The 27,676-nt window shown below is 37.9% G+C and overlaps 1 protein-coding gene across 6 annotated transcripts in view; it reads left to right on the top strand.

Annotated features, from left to right (window-relative positions):
* ulk4 (unc-51 like kinase 4) overlaps nucleotides 1-27,676 on the top strand; it is a 213,579-nt gene that overhangs the window by 58,203 nt on the left and 127,700 nt on the right. For all 6 annotated transcript variants that reach the window (XM_073871895.1, XM_073871898.1, XM_073871899.1 and 3 more), the window contains 3 exons: nucleotides 4,672-4,833; nucleotides 6,930-7,112; nucleotides 13,308-13,435. In XM_073871895.1, the coding sequence (XP_073727996.1) occupies nucleotides 4,672-4,833; nucleotides 6,930-7,112; nucleotides 13,308-13,435 (473 nt within the window). The remainder of the gene's footprint in view (nucleotides 1-4,671; nucleotides 4,834-6,929; nucleotides 7,113-13,307; nucleotides 13,436-27,676) is intronic.

Raw genomic sequence — 27,676 nt, forward strand, 5'->3', positions numbered from 1 at the left:
AATCTTTCAGCGGGCCAGATTATGTTATTGTTGAAAGGTGAATCGAGCCATAGAGGGGGAGGGCGGGCCGCAAATGGCCCGCAGGCCAGGAGTTTGATACCACACAGAGATGGTGATATAAAGGTAATCGTTACGGAATGCAGCTTTAAGACAACAAATCTGTGTCAAAGGAATTATGTAATTGCACTTCCAACATCTTAAAGTTTATTTTGCACATCACCGCTTTTTGTTTCCGTTCGCACATCGACTTTTTCACGAAGGTAGACTAGTTTAGGTTTGACCTCCTGTAACCGTATCGAGTTACTGACTGCTGATGTTGCGAGAGAGAATTTGGGAGAAATACATAAATTCTGTAAAGTTTGGCTCGAGCATGGCCCGAGGCAAGAATCGAGCCGGGAAGCTCAGCAGAGGTGTGTGAAGGAGAGAGAGAAGGAGGCAGAGATTGGAGGACAGATCTCTAGCGAGAAGCTGTCCTCACCTCGTAGCCCCTGTAAGTCTGACACTGTGTGGGTTTGGGAAGCAGCCGCTAGTTTATATATAAACATACACTGGAATAAGTCCTATGTGCAGCGCGTCAGCCAGAGCTCATGGCTTAGATGAGCAGCGTGATTTGTGTCCAAACCCGACATTTTCACCCTTTGAAAATGTTACACGGATATACAATCTGAGTATATAGTTCACCCAAAAATGCTAATTGTCTCATAGTTTACTCACCCTCATGTTATCTCATATAGTGTCAAACAAATTGCCCATTGGCTTCCAGAATATTTGTTTTCTCTACTATTGAAGTCAATGGGTATCGTCAACTGCATGGTTACCATCATTTATCAAATACAATGTGAGGGTGAGCATTTTTGGGTGAACTATCCCACATGGCAAGGTTTAGTTTGGATAAATTGTTGTTGCTCTGGTCAGGAGTGCCTACAAAACACTCTCCCCTCCATCGCAGTCATATGATCCCCGAAGCATCTCGCTCAGACCTCAGTGGAAAAAGACTCGCTGTGTGTATTTTAAAAAGCACACACCTGCCTACAATGCGTATTGGGAAACCTGAGGCTGATAGATTTTAGTTCTGTTTTCAATGTCTTTTCGACTAGACTTGTGCCTACAAGAAAAAAAACCCTGTTCTGCATTGCCCCCGCCTTTCGCACCCTGTAGCAGCTGTCAGTCATTTCTACTGTTCTGGAGAGTTCATTACCTAAAGCCTCCGTGAAGCCAGACCACCAGACTTCGGCACAAAGAGATATGGTGGAGCCAGGGACTCTGGAGGAGCCGCTGTGTTATTTGTATTGCGTCAGAATATTCCACTTTACACATTTTTCGCCTTTTTGCCTCCGAGATACAGTATGTGTATTAACGCAGCTCTTCCATGGACTACGCTGAACTTTCTTTGAGCTTGGAGAACAGGGGTCTAGGAACTAGATTACAGTAAAGACATCCATATTGCATAGCAGCAGTGCACAGTGTAACTGTGCCTCTAAGATATACCCAGCCTCTCCATTTGCTATTTTCCTCACTCGACTCAGCGTTCATGCCGTTTGTTGAACTGTTAAATGTTTAATTTCCACCAGATTTGGTCGCGGAGAGACACACGCTCAAGGACAGGGGTCCAGAATACATAAAAATGCGCCTATGAATCGTTGCACATCGTCCTTATACCAGAGCCGGATTTGCTGCGGTAAGAAATTCAGGGAAGTTTGGAGGGCCTCTTAGGTCATGATGTAATTGCGTGAAACTCATAAAGGTCTGCACGTCCCACTTACAAATTTTTGTAATAGATTCATGAATGCACATCTAGAGTAACATTTAACCCTACAACAATATCCTTTAGATTTGCGTGTACAAGGTTTTTTAGAGCATAAGTGCTTTTGAAGTCAACATGAAACGGCATCTGCAAATCATTTTACTTGCGTAATCTACTGTGGATAAGGATACTTGGTGAGAAAAAAAAATGTTGAGTGAATCTTGGTTTGATGGGATTGAAAAATAAGAGGCCTTGATGATGTCATACACACAGGCACGGGCGAAAATTTAATATAACAGTTGGGGGGCAAAAAACTAAATTTGTTAAGAGCAAATACAGCCAAAATTGTATTTGTAAGAAAATGTGTACACAGAGTGTACAGAAAGCCCTTACTGCTGTTATTAGTATGGAGACGGTGCCATTATCCATCTTATTAGCGAAATTGACCAAAATATTCTTCTTCAGGATCATTTATTTATTTCAGTGTTTTTGAAGTCGTTTACAATCAATGAAATTTGAACTTAACTTTTAACTTAAAGGAATAGTCTACTCATTTTCAATATTAAAATATGTTATTACCTTAACTAAGAACTGTTGATACATCCCTCTATCATCTGTGTGCGTGCACGTAAGCGCTGGAGCGCGCTGCGACGCTTCGATAGCATTTAGCTTAGCCCCATTCATTCAATGGTACCATTTAGAGATAAAGTTAGAAGTGACCAAACACATCAACGTTTTTCCTATTTAAGACGAGTAGTTATACGAGCAAGTTTGGTGGTACAAAATAAAACATAGCGCTTTTCTAAGCGGATTTAAAAGAGGAGCTGTGTTTTATGGCGTTGTAGCAATTGTGGGAGTACTTGGACTCGGCGCAGTAACACCCTCCCTCTCCCATTATGAGAGGGAGAAGGGGAGCGGACTTTTCAGGCAAGTCGAAGTACTCCCAAAAGTGCTATTACGCCATACAATATAGTTCCTCTTTTAAATCTGCTTAGAAAAGCGCTACGTTTTATTTTGTACCACCAAACTTGCTCGTATAACTACTCGTCTTAAATACGAAATACGTTGATGTGTTTGGTCACTTCTAACTTTATCTCTAAATGGTACCATTGAATGAATGGGGCTAAGCTAAATGCTATCGAAGCGTCGCAGCGCGCTCCAGCGCTTACGTGCACGCACACAGATGATAGAGGGATGTATCAACAATTCTTAGTTAAGGTAATAACATATTTTAATATTGAAAATGAGTAGACTATTCCTTTAATGACGTTATAATCGCTAACATAACAGACTCATGAAAGAAAACCTTGGATATTATTATTTTTTGTCACGATAAATTTAATAATGCCTCTGCATCATCTGTATAAGAGAAAAAAAGAGTAACTTTATCCCATTAATTCGCAGACAGTGGACCAAAACACTGTGAGGCAAGTGAGGGGGGACTCAAAATGTTTCTAAACTCAAAATGTGTTTGCTCCATTTGTGTTTGTTTTGTTTTACTACTTTTAAATTTTACTGTAAGTACTGTATATTATTTTTAGGGGGTAAGGGTTTTGGGTTAGGTTCCAACGACTCCCACCTTGAATTCCACTTATAAATACAGGAATGTTGGGTCAAAGGCAAAGCAAATTATCTTTATTAAAAATACAATTTGTTATCAGTTTGTGTTAATAAATTTTTATTATAATGTGTACAGATGAGTCTTGCACATTAAGATTAAGAACATGTATTAAAGGTGACATTTCACAAGACTTTTCTGAGATGTCAAATAAATCTCTGGTGTCCTCTTTGTGAAGTTTTAGCTCAAAATATCATATAGATCATTTATTATAGCATGTTAAAATTGACACTTTGTAGGTGTGAGCAAAAATGTGTCGTTTTTGGGTGTGTCCTTTTAAATGCAAATGAGCTGATCTCTGCACTAAATGACAGTGCTGTGGTTGGATAGCGCAGATTAAGGGGCGGTATTATCCCCTTCTGACATCACAAAGGGAGCAAAATTTCAATGAGCTATTTTTTCACATGCTTGCAGAGAATGGATTACCAAAACTAAGTCACTGGGTTGATCTTTTTCACATTTTCTAGGTTAATAGAAGCACTGTGGACCCAATTATAGCACTTAAACATAGAAAATGTCTGATTTTCATGATATGTCCCCTTTAAGAAAGTAAATGGGGTCCAATTTAATTTTATGTAGATTTTTTTGAATTAGTGGATGAACATTGTGTATTATACTTTAGCTTGCACAAGTTTGGACTCACAATGACAGTTTAATGTTTATTTACAAAAGTAATTTTGAAGTTTATTTTTCAGTCTTGTAAAATCAAGCATGTGAATTCAAGCATGGAGTTTATTATTCATGAGGCCAATTCACTTCCATGGTATTTTTTTATCCTACTATGACAGTGAATGGGGCTCATGATCAAAATATTCTTCAAAATATCTTCCTTCGTGTTCATCAGAACAAAAAAATGTATACAAGTTTGTAGCAACATGAGAGTAAGAAAATGATGACAGATGATTTTTGAGTGAACTATCCCTTCTGTAGGATTTTCCGTAGGTCTTACTCCTTATAGCTTACTTTGCAAAGGCTTTACATAGAATGGTTGCCATAACAACTCTGTGAGGGCTTTATTTCTTAAACTAGGGACCCTGATGAACTTGCCTTCATTTCTCTCTGTCCTGGTTAGAACCAGCTTGCTGCTTCTTTCAGCTGCCCAAGAAAAAAAATAGACTGCCAAGTTTATAAAATGGCCATTTTAAAACCAAAATGTGAAAACCCTGACTGTGAAATCCAAGCTCATCCAAATCTCATAATGTAATGATGGTTACATTAGGTAGAATGATTTACAGTAAATCCCCCAAAAAACATGACTTTTGCTGGGATCTTACAGACTGGGTCACCAATTATTGTTCATGTTTTTCAGGAGGAGTTAGTGGTGAATCACATGGCCGCCAAAACCATAGAGAACGTGTGCAGTCGAGAGTCTCAGTATGGTCAGGGATTCATCACTGCAGAGGTGGGGCCTGTGCTCTGGTATCTCTTCACACACTCCACTGTGGATGCGCTCAGGGTCAGCGCTATATCTGTAAGTATCACACACACAGAAGAGTTGAAATCATGATGTCAGGTTTGAGGACCACCTTTTAAATGGAATGTTTAAAATAGTATTAAATGCATTTTTATAGTCTTTCAAAAGCAGCAATAAGGTTGAAATCTAGTTAGGGGTTGTGCACACACAGGCGTTTACACCAGTCTATGTTTTCAATTATTTCAAATGGAAGCGCCGCGCTTTTCAAAAACTGTTTTCTCCGCGCTCAACGCAAGCATTCTGCGTTTTTCCGTGCTCAGCGCCGGCATTCAACTTTGGGTGACACGCTCAGTCACAGCCGTCCAATCACAGTGGAGGATGGGTGGGACAAATTTCACAACAACCAACCGGTGCATTGTTTAATGACTGATAAACAAAGTTGAAGTATTATAGCAACCAAAGTGCTCAGGTGAAAAAAAGCTGGCACACTGCAAAAAAAGTAATCACTTTCGTACTTAGTATTTGTGTCTTGTTTTTATTGGAAATATCACAAAAGATCTTAGATTGGGATGTATTTTCTCGATGACCATAATGAGAAAAAAAGTATTTTTTTAGACAAAAAATATACAATTAAAGTGAAATTGTGGTTAAAACATGCAAACATATCTGCTAATGGGTTAAGAATTTTTTTTTTGAATTAAGTGTTTAAGAAAAAAGTTAACTTATTAACTTATTATCAGATTTTTTTCATTGGCAGATATTTTTGCTTGTTTTAAAAACAAAATTTACTTGTATACACTGCAAAAAATTATTTTCAAGAAAACATTTTCTTAGTATTTTTGTCTTGTTTTCAGTAAAAATATTTTAAAAAATTCTTAAATTAAGCTGCTTTCTCTTGATGAGCAAAACGACCCAAGAAAAAAAGTCTAGTTTGTAGACCAAACATATACATTTTAATTGATTTTGTGCATAAAACAAGCAAAAAAATCTGCCAAAGGGGTAAGCAAAAAAATCTTGAAAATTTTTCTTAAACACTAAATTCAAGAAAAGCTCAAGAAAAAATTAGCTTACCCCACTGGCAGATTTTTTTTGCTTGGTTTATGCACAAAATCACTTAAATTTAATATTTTAGGTCTAAAAACTAGACTTATTTTCTCGTTTTGCTCATCAAAAAAAAGCATCTTAATTTAAGAATTTTTTTTCTTGAAAATCATTTTTTGCAGTATATATATATATATTTTTTTTTTTTTGTATAAACACTAGACTTATTTTCTTAGGTTATTTTGCTCATCAAGAAAATGATTTTAATTTAAGAATTGAAAATAAGACAAAAATACTAATAGGAAAGTAATTTTTTTGCAGTGCAAACGTCTATAGTTGGTTTTTCACCAGGCGTTTTCAGACGCGTTTAAGTGCTTTGGTGTACACGCCTGGCTCTGGCTTGCCCAAAAAAGTAGAAAAAGTCAGTAATCTAATATTAAAGTCCTTGCAAAGTCAGATATTAAATGTGACACCACAGAAAAATGTGTTATTAACCACCCAGCCAAATTCGAAATTAAAAAAATCTGCCCTTTAAAACTCCGGGGGTGTCCGCTGTTGCATGCCGAAACCACGTCCACTCCCGGAAAAGCTGCCGTCTCTTTCAACTTTCAAATACTGCTACAACCTGAATGGATGTTCACGATTGTGTTGGGGCGGCCCATGCACGGTGGCTAAAGTGCGTCATTGTGCCACCATTTTATGCCCTTCTAAAAAATCCTAAACTCAGAAATGGTGAAAAACTGTTTATTGATCTAACGCCGCAATTCAGAACTACATAGTTTACAGCCTTCGTGACGTGTTTTTAACAATACATAACATTTCTAACATGTATAATGTGTTTTCTCAAGATTGACTTTATAGAGACTTTAAATGTAGTGCATTTGGCAGATGCTTTTATCTAAGGGGACTTCAAACCCATGACCTTTCATGCCGCTAACACAGTGCCCTACCAATTGAGCTATAGGAGCGCTCATACAGTGTAGTCCAAAAGTGGGGTACTACACTTTAAATAAACAGAGTTATTAACAATTAATTGGATCAACAAATTTCTTGTGTAACAAAAAACTACAGCATCGCCCACCAACCTTTTTCTCCTCTATCTGTCCTTTCAGGCTCTATGTAAAATAACCCGGCACTGCGCGGGGGCCTTTCAGAGCGTGATCGACAAGGTGGGATTACCCAGCATCCTCAGCTGCCTGGTGTCAGGCATCAGTCGTGTTCAACAGCACATGCTCACTATGTTCGCTGCCATGTTGGCATCTGGAGCACACTTTCACAGACTGGTACAGGACCGGGTACGTACACGCTTTATATTATATTACTGTCGTTTTTGCCACATACGTTTTAAGTTTTAAGAGTATCCAGAACCAAATATCCCCCAAGAGTTTTGAAGATGTGTCCATGTAATCCAGTGTGTGCAGTGTTGAATACATAAATGTATATTTTATTGGTCTTTGCAATGCTTACCATAAGGTTTAAGATTTGACAGAACTGCATAATTCATAGTTTCATAAAATATACACACACAACCGAGGCATTTTTATATATTTAAATATTAATGTTACATGCTTAATTATTAATGTCTTCATGTAATGTATGTATAGTCCGTATATCACTGCATTCAGAAAACATTCACACTTTTCTTCCCTCTTCTCACTTTTAATGAATGCGTTTTAATAGTTGGGAGGAATTTTATTTGGGTATCAGAAAAAATGTCTGCTCTATTGCCAGCCCTCAGTTTCAAGGTTTCAATTTCAGCTTGTAAAATCCATGGTGAGATTTTTTCAAGTTAAGTTTGGGGCAGTGAAGCATATCGGCAACTGTCCTGAGAACAGTGTTTTGTGCTCACTGAATAAAAAAACCCAAAGGACAGTGCTCAGATTTTACACACATTTTGAACACATGCTTAAAGGATTATTCCATTTTCTTAAAGGTGCCCTTCCTCTGGCGTTTTTATTGTTTTATACTGTTGTCTGAGGTCTACTCATGATGTTTGCATGATTTTTACATCCAAAAACATCAAAAGCAATAAGTAATAGGCTATTTTGTACCCTGGTTTTGAGGCTGGTTAGAGAAGTGATCCGTTTTAATGGGCGGGCTGCATTGACGACTTGGAAGTAAACACCCACTGCTATTATTGGATAACAGTTTTTCGTTCAAACTAACTTTCAATTTAATCTCATGTGTAATCAGTTTAATGTTAAGTGAGTGTCTTAAGACACAGTGTCTTTCTTACACACGCATATTTAATCATAAACCCTTTTGACACACACACACACACGCATGTCTTTTATCGTAAATTCGCACACAAGCGTGCGTGTCTTTTATCATAAACCCTTTCAAAGTGTGTGCAGCATGAATTCGCGTCCCTCGGAAGAGAAAACACCGGCCACTACAGTGACACATAGTACTAAAGTGCATTACTCACATAAGCTGCGCCATTCTGTCCGGATCCGCTTTTTAATCGCAGTCTCTCTTTAAATCCAGCGTTCTTCTGAACATCCAAATATGTAGCAACTGTTATGATTCCCTCGTTTAATAGGAATGATGTCTCTCGACGAAAAACAATGGCCCGATTACGGTACGGTTGACGTTTAGCCATCCTTGCTGTAACTTGTTATGAAAACTAACTCAACTACACGTAATATGTGGGCGCGGGCTCAAGTTGAAAAGCTCATGAATATTAATGACCTCGATCAGTTCCACGTCACACTGATAAGAGTTTCAAACTGACCTGATTTCTCCGCTTATTTCTTTTCAGTGGCTAGAGCTGACAGAGGAGGCGAAAGTTAATTTTCACATTCACGACACAATACAAACACACATGGACCTAACACATATCAAAAAAATACAAGTAAAAACGGATTTATGTGGAAGGGCCTCTTTAAAAGAAAAATCCAGATAATTTACTCACCACCATGTCATCCAAAATGTTGATGTCTTTCTTTGTTCAGTCGAGAAGAAATTATGTTTTTTGAGGAAAACATTGCAGGATTTTTCTCATTTTAATGGACTTTAATAGAGCCCAACATTTACACAACATAACAGTTTTTTTTCAACGGAGTTTCAAAGGACTATAAACAATCCCAAACGAGGCATAAGGGTCTTATCCAGCTAAACGATTGTCATTTTTGACAATAAAAATAACAAATATACACTTTTAAAGCACAACTTCTCGTCATGTAGATCCGGTCGTGATGCGCCAGTTGACCCCACGCAATACGTCATGACGTCAAGAGGTCAGAGAGGACGAACGCAAAACTCCGCCCCAGTGTTTACAAGCGTCTTGAAAGAGGACCGTTCCGACGTTTTGTATGTCAACTGATACCAATTAATGTCTTTGTGGCAGTTTATTGTTTAAAATAGTCCGCAAATGTGTGTTTTATTTATGTAACACGTGACCTCCCTACGCCACTACGCATTTACGTTAGGTCGCGCTGGACCGGACTAGACGAAAAGTTGTGGTTTAAAATAGCATATTTTTTATTTTTCTTCTCAAAAATGACAATCGTTTTGCTAGATAAGACACTTATGCCTCGTTTGGGATTGTTTATAGTCCTTAGAAACTCAGTTGAAAAAAACTGTTAAGTGTTGAGTTAAGTGTTAATTGTTGGTGTCTATTAAAGTCCATTAAAATGAGAAAAATCCTGCAATGTTTCCTTAAAAAAAACATAATTTCTTCTCGACTGATCAAAGAAAGACGTCAATATTTTGGATGACATGGTGGTGAGTAAATTATCTGGATTTTTCTTTTAAGAAAATGGACTAATCCTTTAAAAAGTGTTGGCTTGTGACCATAGTTCACCCAACTATGGGTTGAAACAACCCAGCATAGGTTAATTTAAACTAAATGGTTAGGGTTTGGTCACTGGGGCAGTACCCTTTGAGAAGGTCCTTATTACCATTTATGTACAGATATTTATACATTTTGTAAAAATATGTACCTTTCAGGTACTAATGTGAACTCTTTAGGTGCAAGGTGTACTTTTTCAAAAGGGTACCGCCCCAGTGACAGCTAGGGACCATTTTTCAGTCATTTCTTTTCTACAGTCTCTTCAACATTACTGTGACCAAAACTGTCCTAACCAGGTGGTCAGTGTAGTTGTAATTTAGAGACATTTGACCATTTGGTGTGAAGAAAAACTTAACTTGTGTATGGTGCATTTTTTAACATTTATTTATTTAAGTTCTGCCAATCAGTTGTGGCACACACACTTTGTTCTGCGTACAGCCCGTGCCATTTCGCTCTGTTGCGTGTACATTATTGACAGCGTGTATTCTTAGTACTGCCAGCACTTCAGCGGTCAACAACTTTAAACTCGGCTCATTTTTGTTCATCTCAGCAACTACACTGTGTTCTGAAGCACATGCGCTGACAGCAACTGTAACACGCTGCCACTCACAATCTCTCATCACACCCGCAGTAACACTGACAGAGGAAATACATTATGAGTCTTGACTTCGGCTACTGGAGCTGCTGGAGACTCTTTAAAGTTATTTTTCGACTCTGGTCACTTGGTCTTTAATTGTTTCAAGTATGAATTAATTTAGAAACTCATTGCTATTAATTAAATCTGCTCAATCCCAGCCTCAGGACATTCAGAAATGCAGGTTTGTTGGCAGAATCTGTTAAATGCCACATCGATTTTTCAGCAAAGTCCTCTAAAATACAGTATATAGTGCACGGAAGAAGAAGAGATTTTTACTCTGTTAAAGGAGGTTTACCGAATATATTATGGTATTGACATCATTTGTAAGCCTGTAACCTTTATTCAGACATGACAGTGAAGAGTGACTGTAGACTTTTTATTTTTTATTTTTGCATGTACAGTACAGTCAAATTTTAAAATGCCAATGAAATGACTAAAGTGGCATTTGTGAAAATAAGACATTTTATTACTGACTAATAACCTTTTTATTGCCATTAATTCTTTCTCTGCCATTGACTAGTTTTTACAGCAATCCATATGTTTGATATTTTTCACTAGGTTGCGCTCTTATACAACTTATAAAACACTAAAGCATCCACAGATCCAAAAACAGTAAAAACTCTGTGTATGTTTTGATCATCGTTCTAAAACTGATCTCTAACAAAAGTCCTTTACAAAAATGCAATTATCTCAGCTTTTTGTTTTAAATTTGCTATTTTTGAAGAAACATACCCATATTTGAGAGGTGATAAGAGAAAACAAATGAAGATATGATAAAACTTTATTTGATATATTGTATGTTTATATATTTAAAGAAAAAAATTAAAATAAGAAAATTTTCTGGAAGGCATTAAACTTTTGTGAAAATCATAAAAACGATGGCTGCCAACTTTTGTTTTAAATGCTAGTGGGAAAAAGGTGAAATTACTGAACCTAAACATAAAATCATAAAAATGCTCATTTAGGGGCCAATCACACCAAAAGCATTTATGGCAGTTGCAGGCGGCTTTTTTGAATGATATTCTATGGGCAGGGAGCGTTTGCGCACTGTTCATTGCGGTTTTTGCCCGCGCTTTTGAAGGAGCGCTGAGAGCGGAGAAGCGCCCGACGTCATTCGCGTCTTTCCATTGTCCAATCGAATGACGGGAGAGGCGGGCCTCACATTGTGGTGAGGGAAGTTTACAGTTGCTTTGAAGAACCGGACTCCACTCGCTCACTCTCTCCTGCGTGTTTGTGCACCTCTCACCCTCAAACAAGGTCAGAGCAAGCGTCCTCTTTTTAAAGTTTCTGCTAATATGACAGTTAACAGCAAAAGAGCGCTCACGCTTCAATATTTGATTGACAAGACAGCTGAATCGGTGGTTGCTTAGCAATATAAAAAGCCGCATCGCACCGCTCTTTTTTTAAAAAAGGCAGTGCGTCGCACCTTGCGTTTCCAAGTGTTTAAAGCGTGGTTGGTGTGATTAGCCCCTAAAAAAGCATGTCAGATGCACTTAGAGGGTTTTGCATTCGAGATCTTCAGATACAACCTTATGGTAAAGTGTTACCATTTGAAAACCACTAAATTTAAAGGAAAACACCACCGTTTTCAATATTTCAATATGTTCTTACCTCAACTTAGATAAATTAATACATACCTATCTTTTTCAATGCATGCACTTTTAATCTTTGTACAGCGCTTTGTGAATGTGTTAGCATTTAGCCTAGCCCCATTTATTCCTATGGCTCCAAACAAAAGTTTTATTTTGTGCCACGATACTTACTCGTGTAACTACTCATGTAACAGTCTTTAATTAAGGAAAACATGGAAGTTTTTGGTTGATTCTAAATTCATCCCTGTTTGGATCCTAAGGAATGAATGGGGCTAGGCTAAATGCTAACACATTCATGAGGCGCTGTACAAAGATTAAAAGTGCACGCATTGAAAAAAGATAGGTATGTATTCATTCATCTAAGTTGAGGTAAGAACATAGTCAAATATTGAAAAACGGTGGCGTTTTCCTTTAAAACTATAAGCTTTTTAAAGGTGTATGATTTTTGTTGCACTAGTTTGCATTTTAAGAATTACTTCTGTTTCATTATACAGAAAGTTTCAAGACTGTTAGCAGTTTTCCCAAACACTCATTATGGGAATAATACACCGATTTCCCAGTTCTTTCCTCCATTTCTTTTCATAAGTTCTTTCCCCTCTGTTCATAAGCCAGCTTGTGTTTCTGCTAGATATGCTCGGCAGCGTATCGCCGCGCCGCGTGTTCGGAATGAGCGAAATATTGTTTTGTTCATTATCTAAAGCAGTAATCAATTAGAAAATGGGCTGGAGAAATCGATTTAAATGCCACTGTATACTGCCTTCAAGGCCCTCTCAGATTAACAATGCTAATTTTCTTTGACCTGTATTCATTTGCATGTAAATTTCCAATTTGACACTGAATATTTGGAAAAACTCTTTTGAGTGCCTACAACTCAGTGGATCACCTCTGGACCAATTATAAACTGCTGTAGATTTCTCCGCTTAATTCCCCTGACGAATAGAAGTCCAGAACGCGGCGTGTTTATTCATACGTCGTCTAGCATCGAATTTAAATTTCAATGAAGTGCCAAGCGACTGGGCTAATTGGGTAAGGATGTGCCACAATCTCGGAGCACAGCTTGGAATACTGTTGATGTAATTACGATCCATGCGGAGAGTACAGTAGGTGCGTTTGAAATTCATTAACTCCCCGTCTCGTGCCGTAGTTAATCCTAATGTTTCGGATTGTTTTGCTTTTGACAGCATCCCCCCAATTATGCTGATAGTGGAAGTTAATCAATTCCTCCTGATGCACTGCCCACTAAATGCTGTGGAACTCATTAACTTATTAACCTCTGTTTTATATCGAGTGCATTTTGGGGGCCTTTTCCATCCCCTCCAGCACCTCGCTGTGTAAGTGATAGCACCTGTCAAATTACCGGCAGACAATTGGGGCTTACGCCACACTAAGTGTCCAGAGACCTCCCGGTCTTTTAAATAACGCGTGCACGCTAACAAGGGTTTGCTAACAGCTTGAACGCTCTTCGCAGGACTTTGTTATGAAGATAATCCGTTCTCTGGAGAGTCCGTCTCCAGTCATCCGAGCCAAGGCCTTCCTCGTTCTCCTGCAGGTCCTTATGAACAACAGAGAGATGCTTCTGCTCTGCTGTAACTCCAGGTAAGAGCTCTCTACACTACGAAATCCCATCAATCAATCGCGCAGAACACACTGGACATGTGTTACAGAACCAAATATACATGAAACAATAAACAAAGACACCACAATCTACAAATCCTTCCACGTATGAATCATGGAGACAGACAGAGACCAACAGGGAGATGCTACTATATGGAAACACATGGGCCGAATCAATATCATATATGTTTCATAAATGGTTAGTGGAGAGAAGACTCAAGTGGGTTTGTTATTCCTGAGGACCGTATTTGACCTTATTTTACACACTGATTTTTATGAGTTTCAGTGAGTTTTCTCTTTAGCATGAACACTATAGTTAAGCTTGGTAACACTTCACAGTTAAGTTTGTTAAGATTAGTTATAATTCAAAATCGGTGAAATATAATACCACTGAAAAGATACTACTTTGCAAAATCCATCCATCTTGGATAATGTTCTTCTTATGCAATTTTCAAATTTTATGTTATGAACGAGCTTGAGTTTACAATAAACAATAGCATGTTTATAAATGATCATAAGCCTAAATAATAAATGTTGTAAATAACGTTGGCTATTGTTAGTTAAAAAAATGTATCCTTTAAAACTCTATCTTTGATAATCAAAATGACATATTAATATGTTTATTTCTGAGAAAATAATCTATTCATTCATCATTAAAATAGGTTGAATGTAACTCTACACCCTTGTTTTTTTAGCATTTAATATGCAAATTTGTGTATCAATGAATATGCCTATTATACCCCGCCTCCACTCAATCACACCAGCTCGTACTACTTGATCTTTTAAAGGGGACATGTCACAAGACTTTTTTAAGATGTAAAATACATTTTTGTTGTCCCCAGATTGTGTATGTGAAGTTTATCTCAAAATACCATATAGATAATTTATTATTACATATTAACTCTTTCCCCGCCATTGACGATATATCTCGTCAATCAAGAGAAAACGCTTCCCCGCCAATGACGAGTATTTCCGTCTTTCCGCAATACCGCCTTCCGCAACTTTTTAAACCCGGAAGTATTGCCCTCTGGCAAGCTGCTGCATGTCCGTGTCTGTTTTAAAGATCGCTCTGAATGGGATCTCTATGAAAAGTCCGTCACAAAAATGGAATTATCTCTGCTTTTTGCTCAAAATGTGTTTTTGCAGAAACCTACCCATATTCAAAAGCTGATTACAAAAGAACCACTGAAGGTAGGATGAAACGTGTTTTTTTTTTTTGAAAGCAGAGGGTCTTATCTTTCATTTGGTATATTGTATGTTTATATATTTGAAGAAGAACATTTTCTGGAAGGCATTAAACTTTGGTGAAAATCATGAAAAACGCTGGCGCTGGCTGACAACTTTTTAAAAAAATGCTGGCGGTGAAAGAGTTAAAATTGCCACTTTGTAAATATGAGCAAAAATTTGCTGTTTTTGGGTGTGTTCTTTTAAATGCAAATGAGCTGATCTCTGCACTAAATGGCAGTACTGTGGTTGGATAGTGCAGATTAAGGGGTGGTATTATTATAATAAGATCCCCTTCTACCAAAACTAGCTACTGTTGATCTTTTTCACATTTTCTAGGTTGATAGAAGCACTGGGGACTCTATTTTAGCACTTAAACGTAGACAAACTCAGATTTTCTTGATATGTCTCCTTTAAAGAGCAGTTTTAAAGAGAAAATACTTAACCTGTTCATCAGTGTTTACAAATACATTTTCACATGGTTTGTCTTAAAACATATTAAAAACAACACAGACATATAAACAACAATAACAACTTTTACATTTGTCACCTGAAAATGAAAAACCTTTTGTGTTGTAAGGAACAAAAAAGGAACAAAAAAATGAAAGCACTTAAAGGGATAGTTGATCCAAAAATGAAAATCACGTCATAATTTTCTCATGCTCATGTTGCTTTTATACCGAGCCCCTAAGGTGACATTGGAGTAAAAAAATCAAAAGTTTAGTTTCATGTGCTCACGTGAAACTTTCATGTGCAACATTTTTTTAAAAGTTTAGTTTCGAGTGCTCACATGAAACTTGCGCTTGCTCACGTGAAACTATGCGTGCTCACATAAAACATGTGCGTGCTCACATAAAACATGTGCGTGCTCACGTAAAAGTGCTCACGTGCGCACGCGAAACGAAACTTTATTTAATTTTTGCTCCATGTCCCCTTAGCGGCTCCGTATTTTTAGCCTGTATGAATTCATTTTTTTCTGATGAACACAAAAGAAGATTTTTTGATAAATGATATTTGTAACCATTGACTTCCATAGTAGGAAAAACAAATACTATGCAATTCAAAGGGTACTGTCAACTGTGTGCTTACCATCATTTATCAAAATATCTTCTTCATCATTTATCACAATACTTATATAATATTTGTTTTCTAACTATGAAAGTCAGTGGTTACAGCAGATGTGTTTACCATCATTCATCAAAATAAAAAACTCATACCGGTTCAGAACAACATGAGAGTTCTTAAAAAATGAGGCAGGGTACATGAACTCTAGAGGTGAATGATGGATTTTAAATGAGAAGAGATGATGGTCACCCTCTTCTGTGTGGTGAGTGTAGAGGGACAGCTGCCTTGAGACGTAGCCTGAAAACCTAATAGATGAGTTTCATCCTTCAAATTCACTCTCCTCACTGCTCACAGTGTCATTTTTTCCAGTAGGATTAGCATTGAAAAATGTGAGTGTAGTAACAGCATGTTGACTTTCTGAAGTTTTTGAAGAGTGCTTGTTGAACCTGACCCCAATATGTTTAACCAAGGTGTTCATTATGTGTTATATTGGGGATGCAGAGTTAAACACTGTGCCTTAAGCCTGATTTATACTTTTGTGTTGGACCTACGCTGTGCCTCCTACCCACATATGCTGTGTATCAGTTTTTTATTTATACTTCTGTCGTTGTCCGTGTTGACATCCAAACTGCTAGTAGACAGTGTCAACGGGCATGTTACTGGTGTAACGCAGTATCAAGGCAAAAGCTGAAGATGCAGCAGCTCTTTTTGTGTACATTGTTGAAGCATCAGCACTGCAAATAGACAGCGACTTTTGTACAGAATGAGTTGTTAAAATCACTCCTAAACTTGGTTCATCTTTTGTAACGCATAGAGAAGCTACGGTAGCCGCCACCCGACAAACGCGCCATCGTTTATGACAACGTAGGGACGAAATGCGCTCTGTAGAACAGTTTGTTCGTTTAGGGCTACTGTAGAAACTTGACGCCTACTACCACCAGCGGTGTATGTAAATAAATACAGCTCATTCTAAGATAATAAAAACATGATGCAGGGTTCACACCAGACACGGTAGAGGCGGTAAGCGAGAGTGATTTACATGTTAAGTCAATGCAAAGATGCGTTTAGGCATCCTGCGGCGCGGTGCGTGAATGGCGCGGAATTGAGCGTTGCCGCGGGAAGCGCGCGAGTTGAAAAATCTGAACTTTGACGGATTTCCACGCCCTGTTAACCAATCAGAACCTTGCTCTAGTAGTGACGTGATTACAGGAAGCGAGCGGAGTCTCAGCAGAGTCGCAGAATCCCCTCCCTTGACGCGAATTTCCGCGTGAAAGTCTCGAATGACTAGAATTTTACACGTGGCTTTCATGTGCGAATGAAGCGAGTAAACTCAAATGTTCAAGCGTCCAACTACGCGCGAATATCGCGTTTTTGCCGCCTTTACCGCAGCTGGTGAATGCACCTTTACAATTCATTATGTAAGGTCTTTATACACCACTGATAATATAGTTATGTATATTATATTCCACTTCTGTCAAGAGATCCTTCTAAAAGTTAAACAATGCACATTTAAGGGATAGTATTTAGTAATATGGCAATCAAGGCTTTGAACCGGTTCACGGAACGAAAACCAAAAACTTTTGATGTTTTGCAAGGAACAGAAACGAAACCAGAAACTTTCCAAAAATATATGTTCCGGAACAGAAACGTTTATTTAAAATAATGGTAACTGGTTAATACCGTTATTTTTTCATTCTTTGACAAGCTTGCCACCAGCAAGTAGCCTACTCAAGGCCAAGTCTCTAATGCTCAATCATCATAAGAGGTAAATATTGTAGGCTACCAAGTATCTCAAGATGTTTGTTTTTTACTAATTAGTGGTGTAACGGATCGCAGTTGATCCGTGATTCGTACAGATCACGACCCACGGTTCGGCTCGCATGCGATTTGCGGATTAATGCGCAAATTCTAATAGGGTGAAAGTTGATCATTTGCAAGTGTTTCAAAGGTTTGCAATTGTTAACACTTAAGTGATTTTAAACAATTTAACCACTAAAAGGCGCTAAAGTGAGCAATTTTCTGTATGCATAGACGCACATGCGGTTGAATGTGTCCGGTCCAACTCCAATCAAATGTGATTATCCCTATGCCCTTCAAAGATCAGAACTTTTAACGTGTAAACTTGAGAAAGAGTTGCGCTGCTGTGTCTCATACATACTGTAGTCCATTAAAATACATTTGGTGAATAAAGCACTGGAAAACAACGCAATTTTCACTTTATGTGGGGCGACTGTTTATGCTGCATCTTCTTCCTGATGCGCCGTTTGGAATTCGTCCTTCGTGTGTGTGTGCGCGCGTGTTTAAGTGCACTCATTCAACAAATGTAGACATATCAGAATTACAGTTATGCCGCTTACATAATGTAGCCATTTTTAATGTTTGATGACAAGATAGAGACTTAAGGAAAATATGTAAACTAAGGGTGCGTCTCATTTCTCTGTCTTACCCCTTACCCCTACCCCTCGGTTTTGCGTTCATGTGAGGCGAAGTGGCGTCTCAATTCTCAGTTTGATCAAGGGCTAGGGCCAAGGCGTAGGTATACGTAGCCCTTGAAACGAAGTGTGATAAGGACCACACTTGAAAGAGAGGAGTAAACGTTAACGTAGGAATTTCTCAGGAGAGTCGGCATCAATATGTTTTATGGCTGAACGTTGAACTGTCAAGGAGTCGCACAAATGAAAGTAACGTTATTTTCGGCAGTTTAATTGAGATTATATTATGACACACATGTTTTATGATACTTTTAATAAAATGTTCAAGTGGTTTTAATTGTAATGTTTTGTTTTAAATCGCTAGTTAAGGCGCTAGCTAGCAGCTAAGTTATGCGCTATTTGTTGAGCTCCGCTCAGGCAATCGATACCACACCTGAGACGACGGCATCTACTTTGTTTATGTCAACGCTTGTCTGTTTACGTAGCAGCCAGTTAGCGTCAAGGGAAGGTGACGCAAAAGGTAATCAAGTGGTGTCTCATTTTTTTAGACGAACGATCTGTCTTACTCCTTCCCCTTCACTCGGTTTTGAGGGGCAAGGGGAAGACGAAAACAAAGGGGAAGACAGAAAAATGAGATTGGCCCTAATAATTTAAATTTAATGTCCTAATGATCAGCCTACTTATTTGTATGTCCCACAGCTGACATGGAACGTTATTAACCGGTTCAGGAACTTTATTTTTTGTTCTAACCGGTTCAGGAACGTCAGTTTTAGGGTTAAACCAAAAACCGGAAACGTTAAAATACTGTTTCTGTTCGGAACGAACCAATTGGGAAAAAAATCTGGTTCAAAGCCCTGATGGTAATGTGCATTCACAACTAGAAATTTTATCTTACGGCTTGTGGAAGTGTATCCAGTGAGGTTAAATGCTACAGGTTAAACTGATAACAAAAACAGGCCTGTCATTTAAAACGCTTCCATTTCCCACATTTTCCCACAACTCTCATTATTCCCTTTGCAACCTTCAGAATACAACTGGTCATTTTCTTTAATCATGTTCCTCTAATTCATCTATATTCCATTTGAACCCAGTCTTGAAAAACTGAAGCTCATAATTGGCCTCATTGCTGTCTTACGAACTTAGGACGTCTGTCATCACCACCAGCTATTCCTCTACAATAAACCCAAGGAACGAGATGTGATCTCCCTCTCCCTCCTCATCTCCCTCTCTTCCTCATTTCCTCCATCTTTCTCCAACTCCAGGCAGTGTTGTACTGATGAGGTGTGTCAGAAGTGACCCGGCGTTCCATCTCCCACAGAGAAAGCGTTGCCTCGCTTTTCTCATAAACACTTTTCTAATTAGCTGTGCAGCATCTGCCGCATGCAGCCCTGTCAGATGAGCGCTGCTGCTGCCGCCTGCCTCAGACGTGTCAGACCGGACACGTTGTGCCTAGCCTCTTTCTGGTCCGAGCAGACACGTGGAGTTTTCCTTACACACTGATAAGGGGATGTTTTTAACTCAATGAGACGGCAGTGAGGAGAGACATCTCTGTTCTAGGATTGGTTCTCTGGGGGTTTCTGATGGAGGAGGGGTTTGAGTCTGCTGAAAGCTTCACTGGTGTTTTTAATTTTGAAGGTTGAGATAAGAATGTTTCTTTTTAGAGGCCTTGCGAAATGTCTTGGTTGTATATTCGTTTGCATAATGGCGGTGATAAATATTAAATGCTACTGCTGTTAACTGATAATTCTCACTCTGTACTTTAACAATGTTTTGTGGCAGTTTCCTAGCTTTTTCGGACTTCATGTTTGTGCTTTTGAGTTTTTATGAGAGCTTCATGGTGACTGGTTTTCTATAAGTTTGTTGGTCTAGGCCAGTGGTCTTCAATATTTTTTCATGAGAGCCACACTGATAGGTCAGAGTCAATAGCAGAGCCGCCCTTACCTTAAGTATCGAAAGTTACATCCAGTCATAAATAGCATGTCTGCTTATTTGGGCTGTCACAATTAATCGTGCAAATACGTGTTTTCTCAATGAATGAATTACGGTGAAATCTCGCCACATCCAAAAGCCAGAGAGCGCTCTTGAGCAGAAACTCCAATGAACTGCCACAGAAGAAGTAGCATTACAAACGCTATTCCAGGAAATTTCTAGAAGAATATTTATATCGCCGTTCTTTGGATTGTTTCAGGTATTTTCATGATAATAAAGAATATTTTGAATTAATTTGTTTAACAAGTGTTGCTTTATAAATGCACGTTATAAACAACTCCGACTCATAATGATTGATAAGGACTTCTTACTGACCAAAACACCATAGTACACGCACAAGCTGGGCATGAAAAAAAAAAATCGCAGCCTTGCGATTCAGAAGCAATTTTAGACAAGTCTTTTCAATGGGACACGCAATTTATCGTTACAGCCCTACTGCTTATCAATCTGTTGCAATGCAATAAATAAGAGGGCGAATCATTCTTTCTCATTTACCATTCAAATTGACAAGATGATTTCCCTTAATGACAAAAACAGAATTTTATAGCATTCTATAATATGCGTATGCAGTGCCCCCCGAACCACTAGGGGGGCACCTTTCTCTTAATTTTATTCGGCGCTGCACAGAACGATTGGCAAGTGACACTTCATGGGCCAGTTGTAATAGTTGGAGCTAACACTTTTGGGTGTAATAATAAATAAATAAAGATTGAAGTAACCTGAATATTTAGCTTGTTAGTTTGCTTTTGGCTACAGCAGATGACTGTAATGCCTGTTTTACACATACTCCGTATTCAGTGCGTATTTTTTTACGTACCCATGTTAACGGTTAGAGCTTTCACACAGCATACGTATGCGGTAAGTCCGGTCTGTTGCAGATGCAGTGCGGTGCAGCAATGCTGCAGTCGTTTCCACACCTAGTGTATTTTTGCTGTACTACATGCGCTGATTTAAAGTGATAGCGCATGTTTAGTCTTCAAAATTTTTGCCGGGATTCTCGCGTATTTTAACATTCTTTCCCGCAATCATAGCATTTAAATAATTTCCTGTATTTCTCCCATATTTTTAGTCTATTTATAAAAAAATCCACTAGCCGTATTTGCGTATCCGGTAAAGCAGGCGAGAAAAAGGATAAACTTAGAGGATGGGGAGGATGACGATCCGCATGCAAAGCTAGAACCGCCACGCGCATTAGTGCGCACATATGCCCGCCAGTGTACACAAACTCACACATTTGGATGTGCTGGCTAATGCAGTGGTTATAAACTGGGGGCCGCGAGATGGTGCCAGGGGGGCCCTAGTTTTATGACGTTTTATAAAATGCATTGATTTATCATGAATTCTGTGTAATTAAACAATAAAAAATAATAAGCCAACTAACCAACAGCACTACTAGGTATAATTTTATATATTTTGTTTCATTAAAATATTACATTTTAAAACATAAATTTTCTTTGGGGGGGCCGCGAAAAAATGCACTGTACACAAGGGGGTCCGCACGCTGAAAAAGTTTGGGAACCACTGGGCTAATGCATGTGGCCGGGTGTGCATTTTTTTACTTTCTGTGTAGGGAAACGCTGCTGTTTGTAACTCAGAAGGTGTTAAGGAATGCAACATCTGCGACCTACACTGCAAAAAATGATTTTCAGTATTTTTGTCTTGTTTTCAGTAAAAATATCTAAAAATTCTTGAGTTGGGGTGCTTTTTCTTGATGAGCGAAATGACCCAATAAAATAAGTCTAGTTTTTAGATCAAAAATATCAAATTTAAGTGAATTTTTGCATAAAACAAGCAAAAAAAAAAAAATCTGCCAATGTAAGCAAAAAATCTTGAAAATTTTTCTTAAACACTAAATTCATGAAAAATTAGCTTACCCCATTGGCAGATTTTTTTTTGCTTGTTTTACAAAATCTCTTAAATTTGATATTTGTCTGAAAACTAGACTTATTTTCTTGGATCGTTTTGCCCGTCAAGAAAACGCATCTTAATTTAAGATTTTTTAGACATTTTTACTGAAAACAAGACAAAAATACTAAGAATTTTTTTCTTGAAAATAATTTTTTTGCAGTGATATACACTGCAAACAATGATTTTCTTACTTCATATTTTTGTCTTGTTTTTAGTACAAATGTCTAAAGATTCTTAAATCAAGATGCACTTTTTGATAAGCAAAATGACCCAAGAAAATAAATCTAGTTTTCAGACAAAAAATATACAATTTAAGTGTGCTTAAAACAAGTAAAAAATCTGCCAACAGGGTTTGAAAAATTTACATTATTGTTTCTTGAATTAAGTGTTTAAGAAAAAAAAGGAAACTTATTTCAAGATTTTTTTATTTTAAATTTGTTCAATTTGATTTTTTTTTGTTTAAAAACTAGAATTATTTTCTTATGTCACTTTGCTCATCAAGAAAATGCATCTTGATTAAGAATTGTCAGATATTGTGAGGATAAATGTGAGGATATTTATTTCTATATGAGACATTAATTGCAGTTAAATACTCTTGTCTATATTATGCAAATATATAAATAGTAGGAAATGTATAATACTGCAAAACCTTATACAACCTTGCCTGTCACCTACATTTTCTCTTCAGGAAGTTATCCTGCTAATTTATATTATGATATATGTGGAGATAAATAGGCCTATGATCCATCCCTATAGGCTAGAGACAGGCTAGAGATTATAAACACCCTTAATCCACACTTCTTATCTACCTTATCAGATAATATCTAAAGTATATTTTTATGTGAAAGTATGCCAGAGGGGTTTTGTTGGTTAACTTATGATATAGTTAATTTTAGTAACCCTGGTTAAGGTGGGGCTTTTCTCGTATGTCTGATCCTTATAGTGCTTTATTCTTAGAAATGTAAAATCCATTTATCAGAAAATCTGCTGAACTATCATCTGTCTTATAGACCCTCATCGGAGCTCATTTGACACCTCTTTTTGCAGTGACTCGCCTAATTCATATATTCAAGGGCTTGATAATTGAATGATAATTTGAAAATGTTATCGCAGAGCAGAAATAAATATGGCCTCATTCTGTGGGTCCATTATAGCAGGTTCACAAATCACGGCGTTACAGTTCGAAGTGCCAGGATAACAAAATTCCACTAAAGGATAAAATGTTACCCTGTCACTTCTGTTGTTCTCAGTCATTCAGTCAAAAAACGATCTCCCATAGGCTTCCAATTATAACCCCATGCATGAAAACCCGCGTGCACACAGCACGTAAATGAAATTTATTGTGGAAATCACCGTTCCCTTTCCTCATTTCGATTCTTTCTCAAGTAAAGTAGTGGCCAGCACGCCGTGTCCGACTCATATTGGGCTTCTTGATCCTAACATCTCAGAAGAAACAGTTTTGTAAATCACACTTGTGTCTCCAGGTTTTCATTTTCGCTCACGTGCTTCCTCACCAGAGCGTCCCTGACATCCGACAACAATCCCTTCTGAGAGAGTGAAAACGATAGCCTTTTGGAAGGGGGGAAATTTATTGCGGGCTAATCCAATCTGGCAGCAATGGAGCGCAGAGGCATCCGTGCACTTGTAAATACCAAGGTTGTCATTATCGAACCCTGTCCTGGCAGTCAGCGGGGGAGTGCTGGAAAATAAAGGTGCTCTTGTCAGAAACCACCAGGCTATTGTGATGAGGAGTTGTGGCTTGCTTGTCACCTAAAACATAAAATTGGACATATGAAATGTGTGAAATATGTGATGGAGCGGTTTACTTTTAAATCAAGGCACACATTTATTACTGTCAACCTAAAAGCTGCAAAGTCTTGTGATAGCAATTACAATTCATAACAATAAAACTGTGCCTTACATCACTACAGTGTATTCACTTTGATACAGTAAACTCTTTAGCTTTGTCCATCACTACTGTGATGAGAACCAATAAGTAAAATAGAAAAATAAATATTGAATTGCACAAAACAATTACATTGAACAACCAACAATCTTAATATGTTACTGTAGCTCAATTGGTAGTAGTCTGGCGTGTTGACTCATTTGTCCTCAGGCATATCTATGCTTTTTGTCCTTCAAAAAGGACACAGACTATTAAAGTAATAAATCGTGGTTCATATGTGTGGTATAAAATATAGGCTGTTGGGAGGGGTGATCTAGTCTCGCTTAGCCAGACCTTCAAACTGACAGCGGAAGGTCTGGGAACATGGCTGCTTTGTATGGCCAAGGGCCACCCAAGAGGCCATGTGGCTGACAGGTAAAGCACCCAGTCATGTTTCATTTTGTGAAATGTTTAGAGGTGAGGAAATGTCCAATAGTAACAGACCAGTGGTCATTTATGATCATTTCAAAAGTTTACGACAATAATAATGAGGTTATGTTCTGTACCTTGCATATTTTTAAGAAATATGAATCTTGATGAATTCTCGTTGTCGTTAATGTAAACACAACAGCTTTCTTCATTGATCAGACAGCTCTGTGTTGATTCAAGAATGCGACACATACAGTATGTCCCATATACATCCTGTAGAATTTAACCAATCAAAGGACTACTTTAAATCTGCCAAAGTGTTTTCAGTTGAGTGTGCCGTATGCATCAGACATTCAGTCAGCAGTTCGTGGACATGACGTCTCACTGTAAAAAAAGATTTCTCACTCTTAAAGGACAAGTCCGGTATTTTACACTTAAAGCCCTGTTTTCAGATTGTTTATGATGAAATAGAATGGTTTTGAAATACCGTACCTCACAGCACATCTAATACGTCAGTGGAGTTGGACAAAAACAACGATAAAACCTGTTGGAAAGCATCTTTTTCAGCGATTTTTGTGTGAGCATATCAGTGAACACCCCTGACCACTCTGTGAGTTTCATGTCTTTGTAAACGAAAGTTTAATGCATTTTATAAAACGGCTCGTTCTGGTTCTTCATTCTGATTGGTTGAAACGCGTTCTAAGCCGTGATAAAATACCTCAGTAAACCCACGGTTCAGACCACATCACAAGTATCACTGCGCCACTGTTGCTGTGTACTGATTTATGAAAATAAACACCACAGTCTTTAATAATTTTTTAATTTTCCTATCTTTGCACAATTATGGCGATATCCAGATAAAGTCAATAAATATTGTTGAGTCATTTCGTCAATAAAGAGAAAACGTTCTCTGAGTTGTTTTGTCTTATTGATATTTCCGCTATTATCCACTAGATGGCAATCTTACCCAACTTAAACACTGACGCATTCACTCGACACAACAGTGTTGAATCTGATCTCTTACAAAAGTTCTTCACAAAAATGGAATTATCTCCGCTTTTAGCTGAAAATTTGAGAGGTGATAACTGATAAGAGAACAAATGAAGGTAGGATTAAACGTTTTTTTTGTTGTTGTTGGAAAGCGGATGGACTGTTCTTTCATTTGATATTTTATGTTTATTTAAAGAAGATAATTTTTCTGTAAGGCATTAAACTAAAACTGGGTGGCAACTTAAAAAAAACGCTGACGGGGAAAGAGTTAAGCATGCTTCCAAGCATATTTGATCATCACTTCAACAGTTGCACGATATAAATGTTAATGTATATTTTAGATGAATGTTGATATATAAAAATAAACACCACAGTCTTTAATCATATTTTCATTGTCTTTGCTGCGTCTGTGTTGGTTGTGAACTGCGCTCTGTTGCAGTCACACTTGATTCTGAGAAACTACTTTGTTTGGCGGAAGAGTAATATTTGTACTAATATAATTACAACTTATTTGTGTTTTATTTTGTGAAACCTTGCTATGCATATGATGTAACCTTTTTATAAACGCCATAAACCCCGCAAAGCAGTGGGTTACCAGTGCATTTTATAACAGCTAACTTCGACTTGCCTGAAAAGTCCGCTCCCCTTCTCCCTCTCATAATGGGAGAGGGAGGGTGTTACTGCGCCGAGTCGAAGTACTCCCAAAAGTGCTATTAAGCCATATAATATAGTTCCTCTTTTAAATCCGCTTAGAAAAGCGCTACATGTTATTTTTTACCACCAAACTTGCTCGTATAACTACTCGTCTTAAATAGGAAAAACGTTGATGTGTTTGGTCACTTCTAACTTTATCTCTTAATGGTACCATTGAATGAATGGGGCTAAGCTAAATGCTATCGAAGCGTCGCAGCGCGCTCCAGCGCTTACGTGCACGCACACAGATGATAGAGGGATGTATCAACAATTCTTAGTTAAGGTAATAACATATTTTAATATTGAAAATGAGTAGACTATTCCTTTAAAGGGACACACCACTGTTTTTAAAAATATGCTCATTTTCCAGCTCTCACTTTTAGCATACTGTAGCTTAGCATAATTCATTGAATCTGATTAGACCATTAGCATCGCACTAAAAAATAGCCATAGAGTTTCGATATTTTTCCTATTTAAAACTTGACTCTTCTGTAGTTACATTGTGAACTAAGACCAACGGAAATTAAAAGTTGCAATTTTCTAGGTAGTTATGGTTATGAACTATACTCTCATTCTGCCGTAATAAACAAGGATTTTGCTGCCGTAACATGGTTGCAGGAGGCACAATGATATTACGTAGTGCCCGAAAATAGTCCCCTGCTATTGAAAGATACTAAGGGGACTCTTTTCGGCTGCTTGCATAATATAATTGCGCCTGCTGCAGCCATGTTATGGCAGAATGAGAGTATAGTTCCTAACCATATCTGCTTAGAAAATAGCAACCTTCAATTTTCTGTCAGTCTTAGTACACAATGTAACTACAGAAGAGTCAAGTTTCAAACAGGAGAAATATCGAAGCTCTTTGGTTATTTTTGTAGGCGCAATGCTAATTGTCTAATCAGATCCAATGGATTATGCTAAGCTATGCTAAAAGTGGTAGCGGCAGACCCGGAGATCGGCTGAATGGATGCCAAAACGGTAAGAATCAAATGTTTGGAGCTGGAAAATGAGCATATTTTCAAAATGTGAAGTGTCCCTTTAAGTTTAACTCATCATTTTAAGGCAACCAGGTAACTTACACATCAAGCACAAGACATAATTTAAACGTTGTTGTTTTTTTGGGCTAAATCAAGTCATTGCCTTCCTTTAGCCCAAAAACAATGTCTAAAAGATGTCTTGTGCTTGGTGGGTACTTTTTTTAATTGAACCAATTTTTTTTTCATTGGGAGAATGAGACTACTGATCTAACCAAAGGTCAACACGTTATATAGTTTTAAGAGTCCTTCCAAAGTCTGTGGTGGGGTAAGCTTTGTTACTGAGGCATACAGTATACAATGTCTGCTGCTCCCATTCCATTTGGACTTATATTTTGTTCGATTGTTGAAACAGAAAATTGCTGTCTATTAATGCTTTGCACAGCCTGGGCTCTGCAGTCAAATCCCCTCCCTTTTATTAACACTGAGAAAGTGTAAGAATCATTCCTTTGAACTTGAGGCTCAATCAAATGAATTACACACCTGAAAATGCTCTCTCCTCAAATTGCTCCATAGATTCTAAGAGATGAGCTTTGCATTAAAGGCGCTGTAAATTAGGGTAAAGCTCAATTCA

The sequence above is a fragment of the Misgurnus anguillicaudatus genome, chromosome 10 (assembly GCF_027580225.2).
Source record: "Misgurnus anguillicaudatus chromosome 10, ASM2758022v2, whole genome shotgun sequence".
Lineage (NCBI taxonomy): Eukaryota > Metazoa > Chordata > Actinopteri > Cypriniformes > Cobitidae > Misgurnus > Misgurnus anguillicaudatus.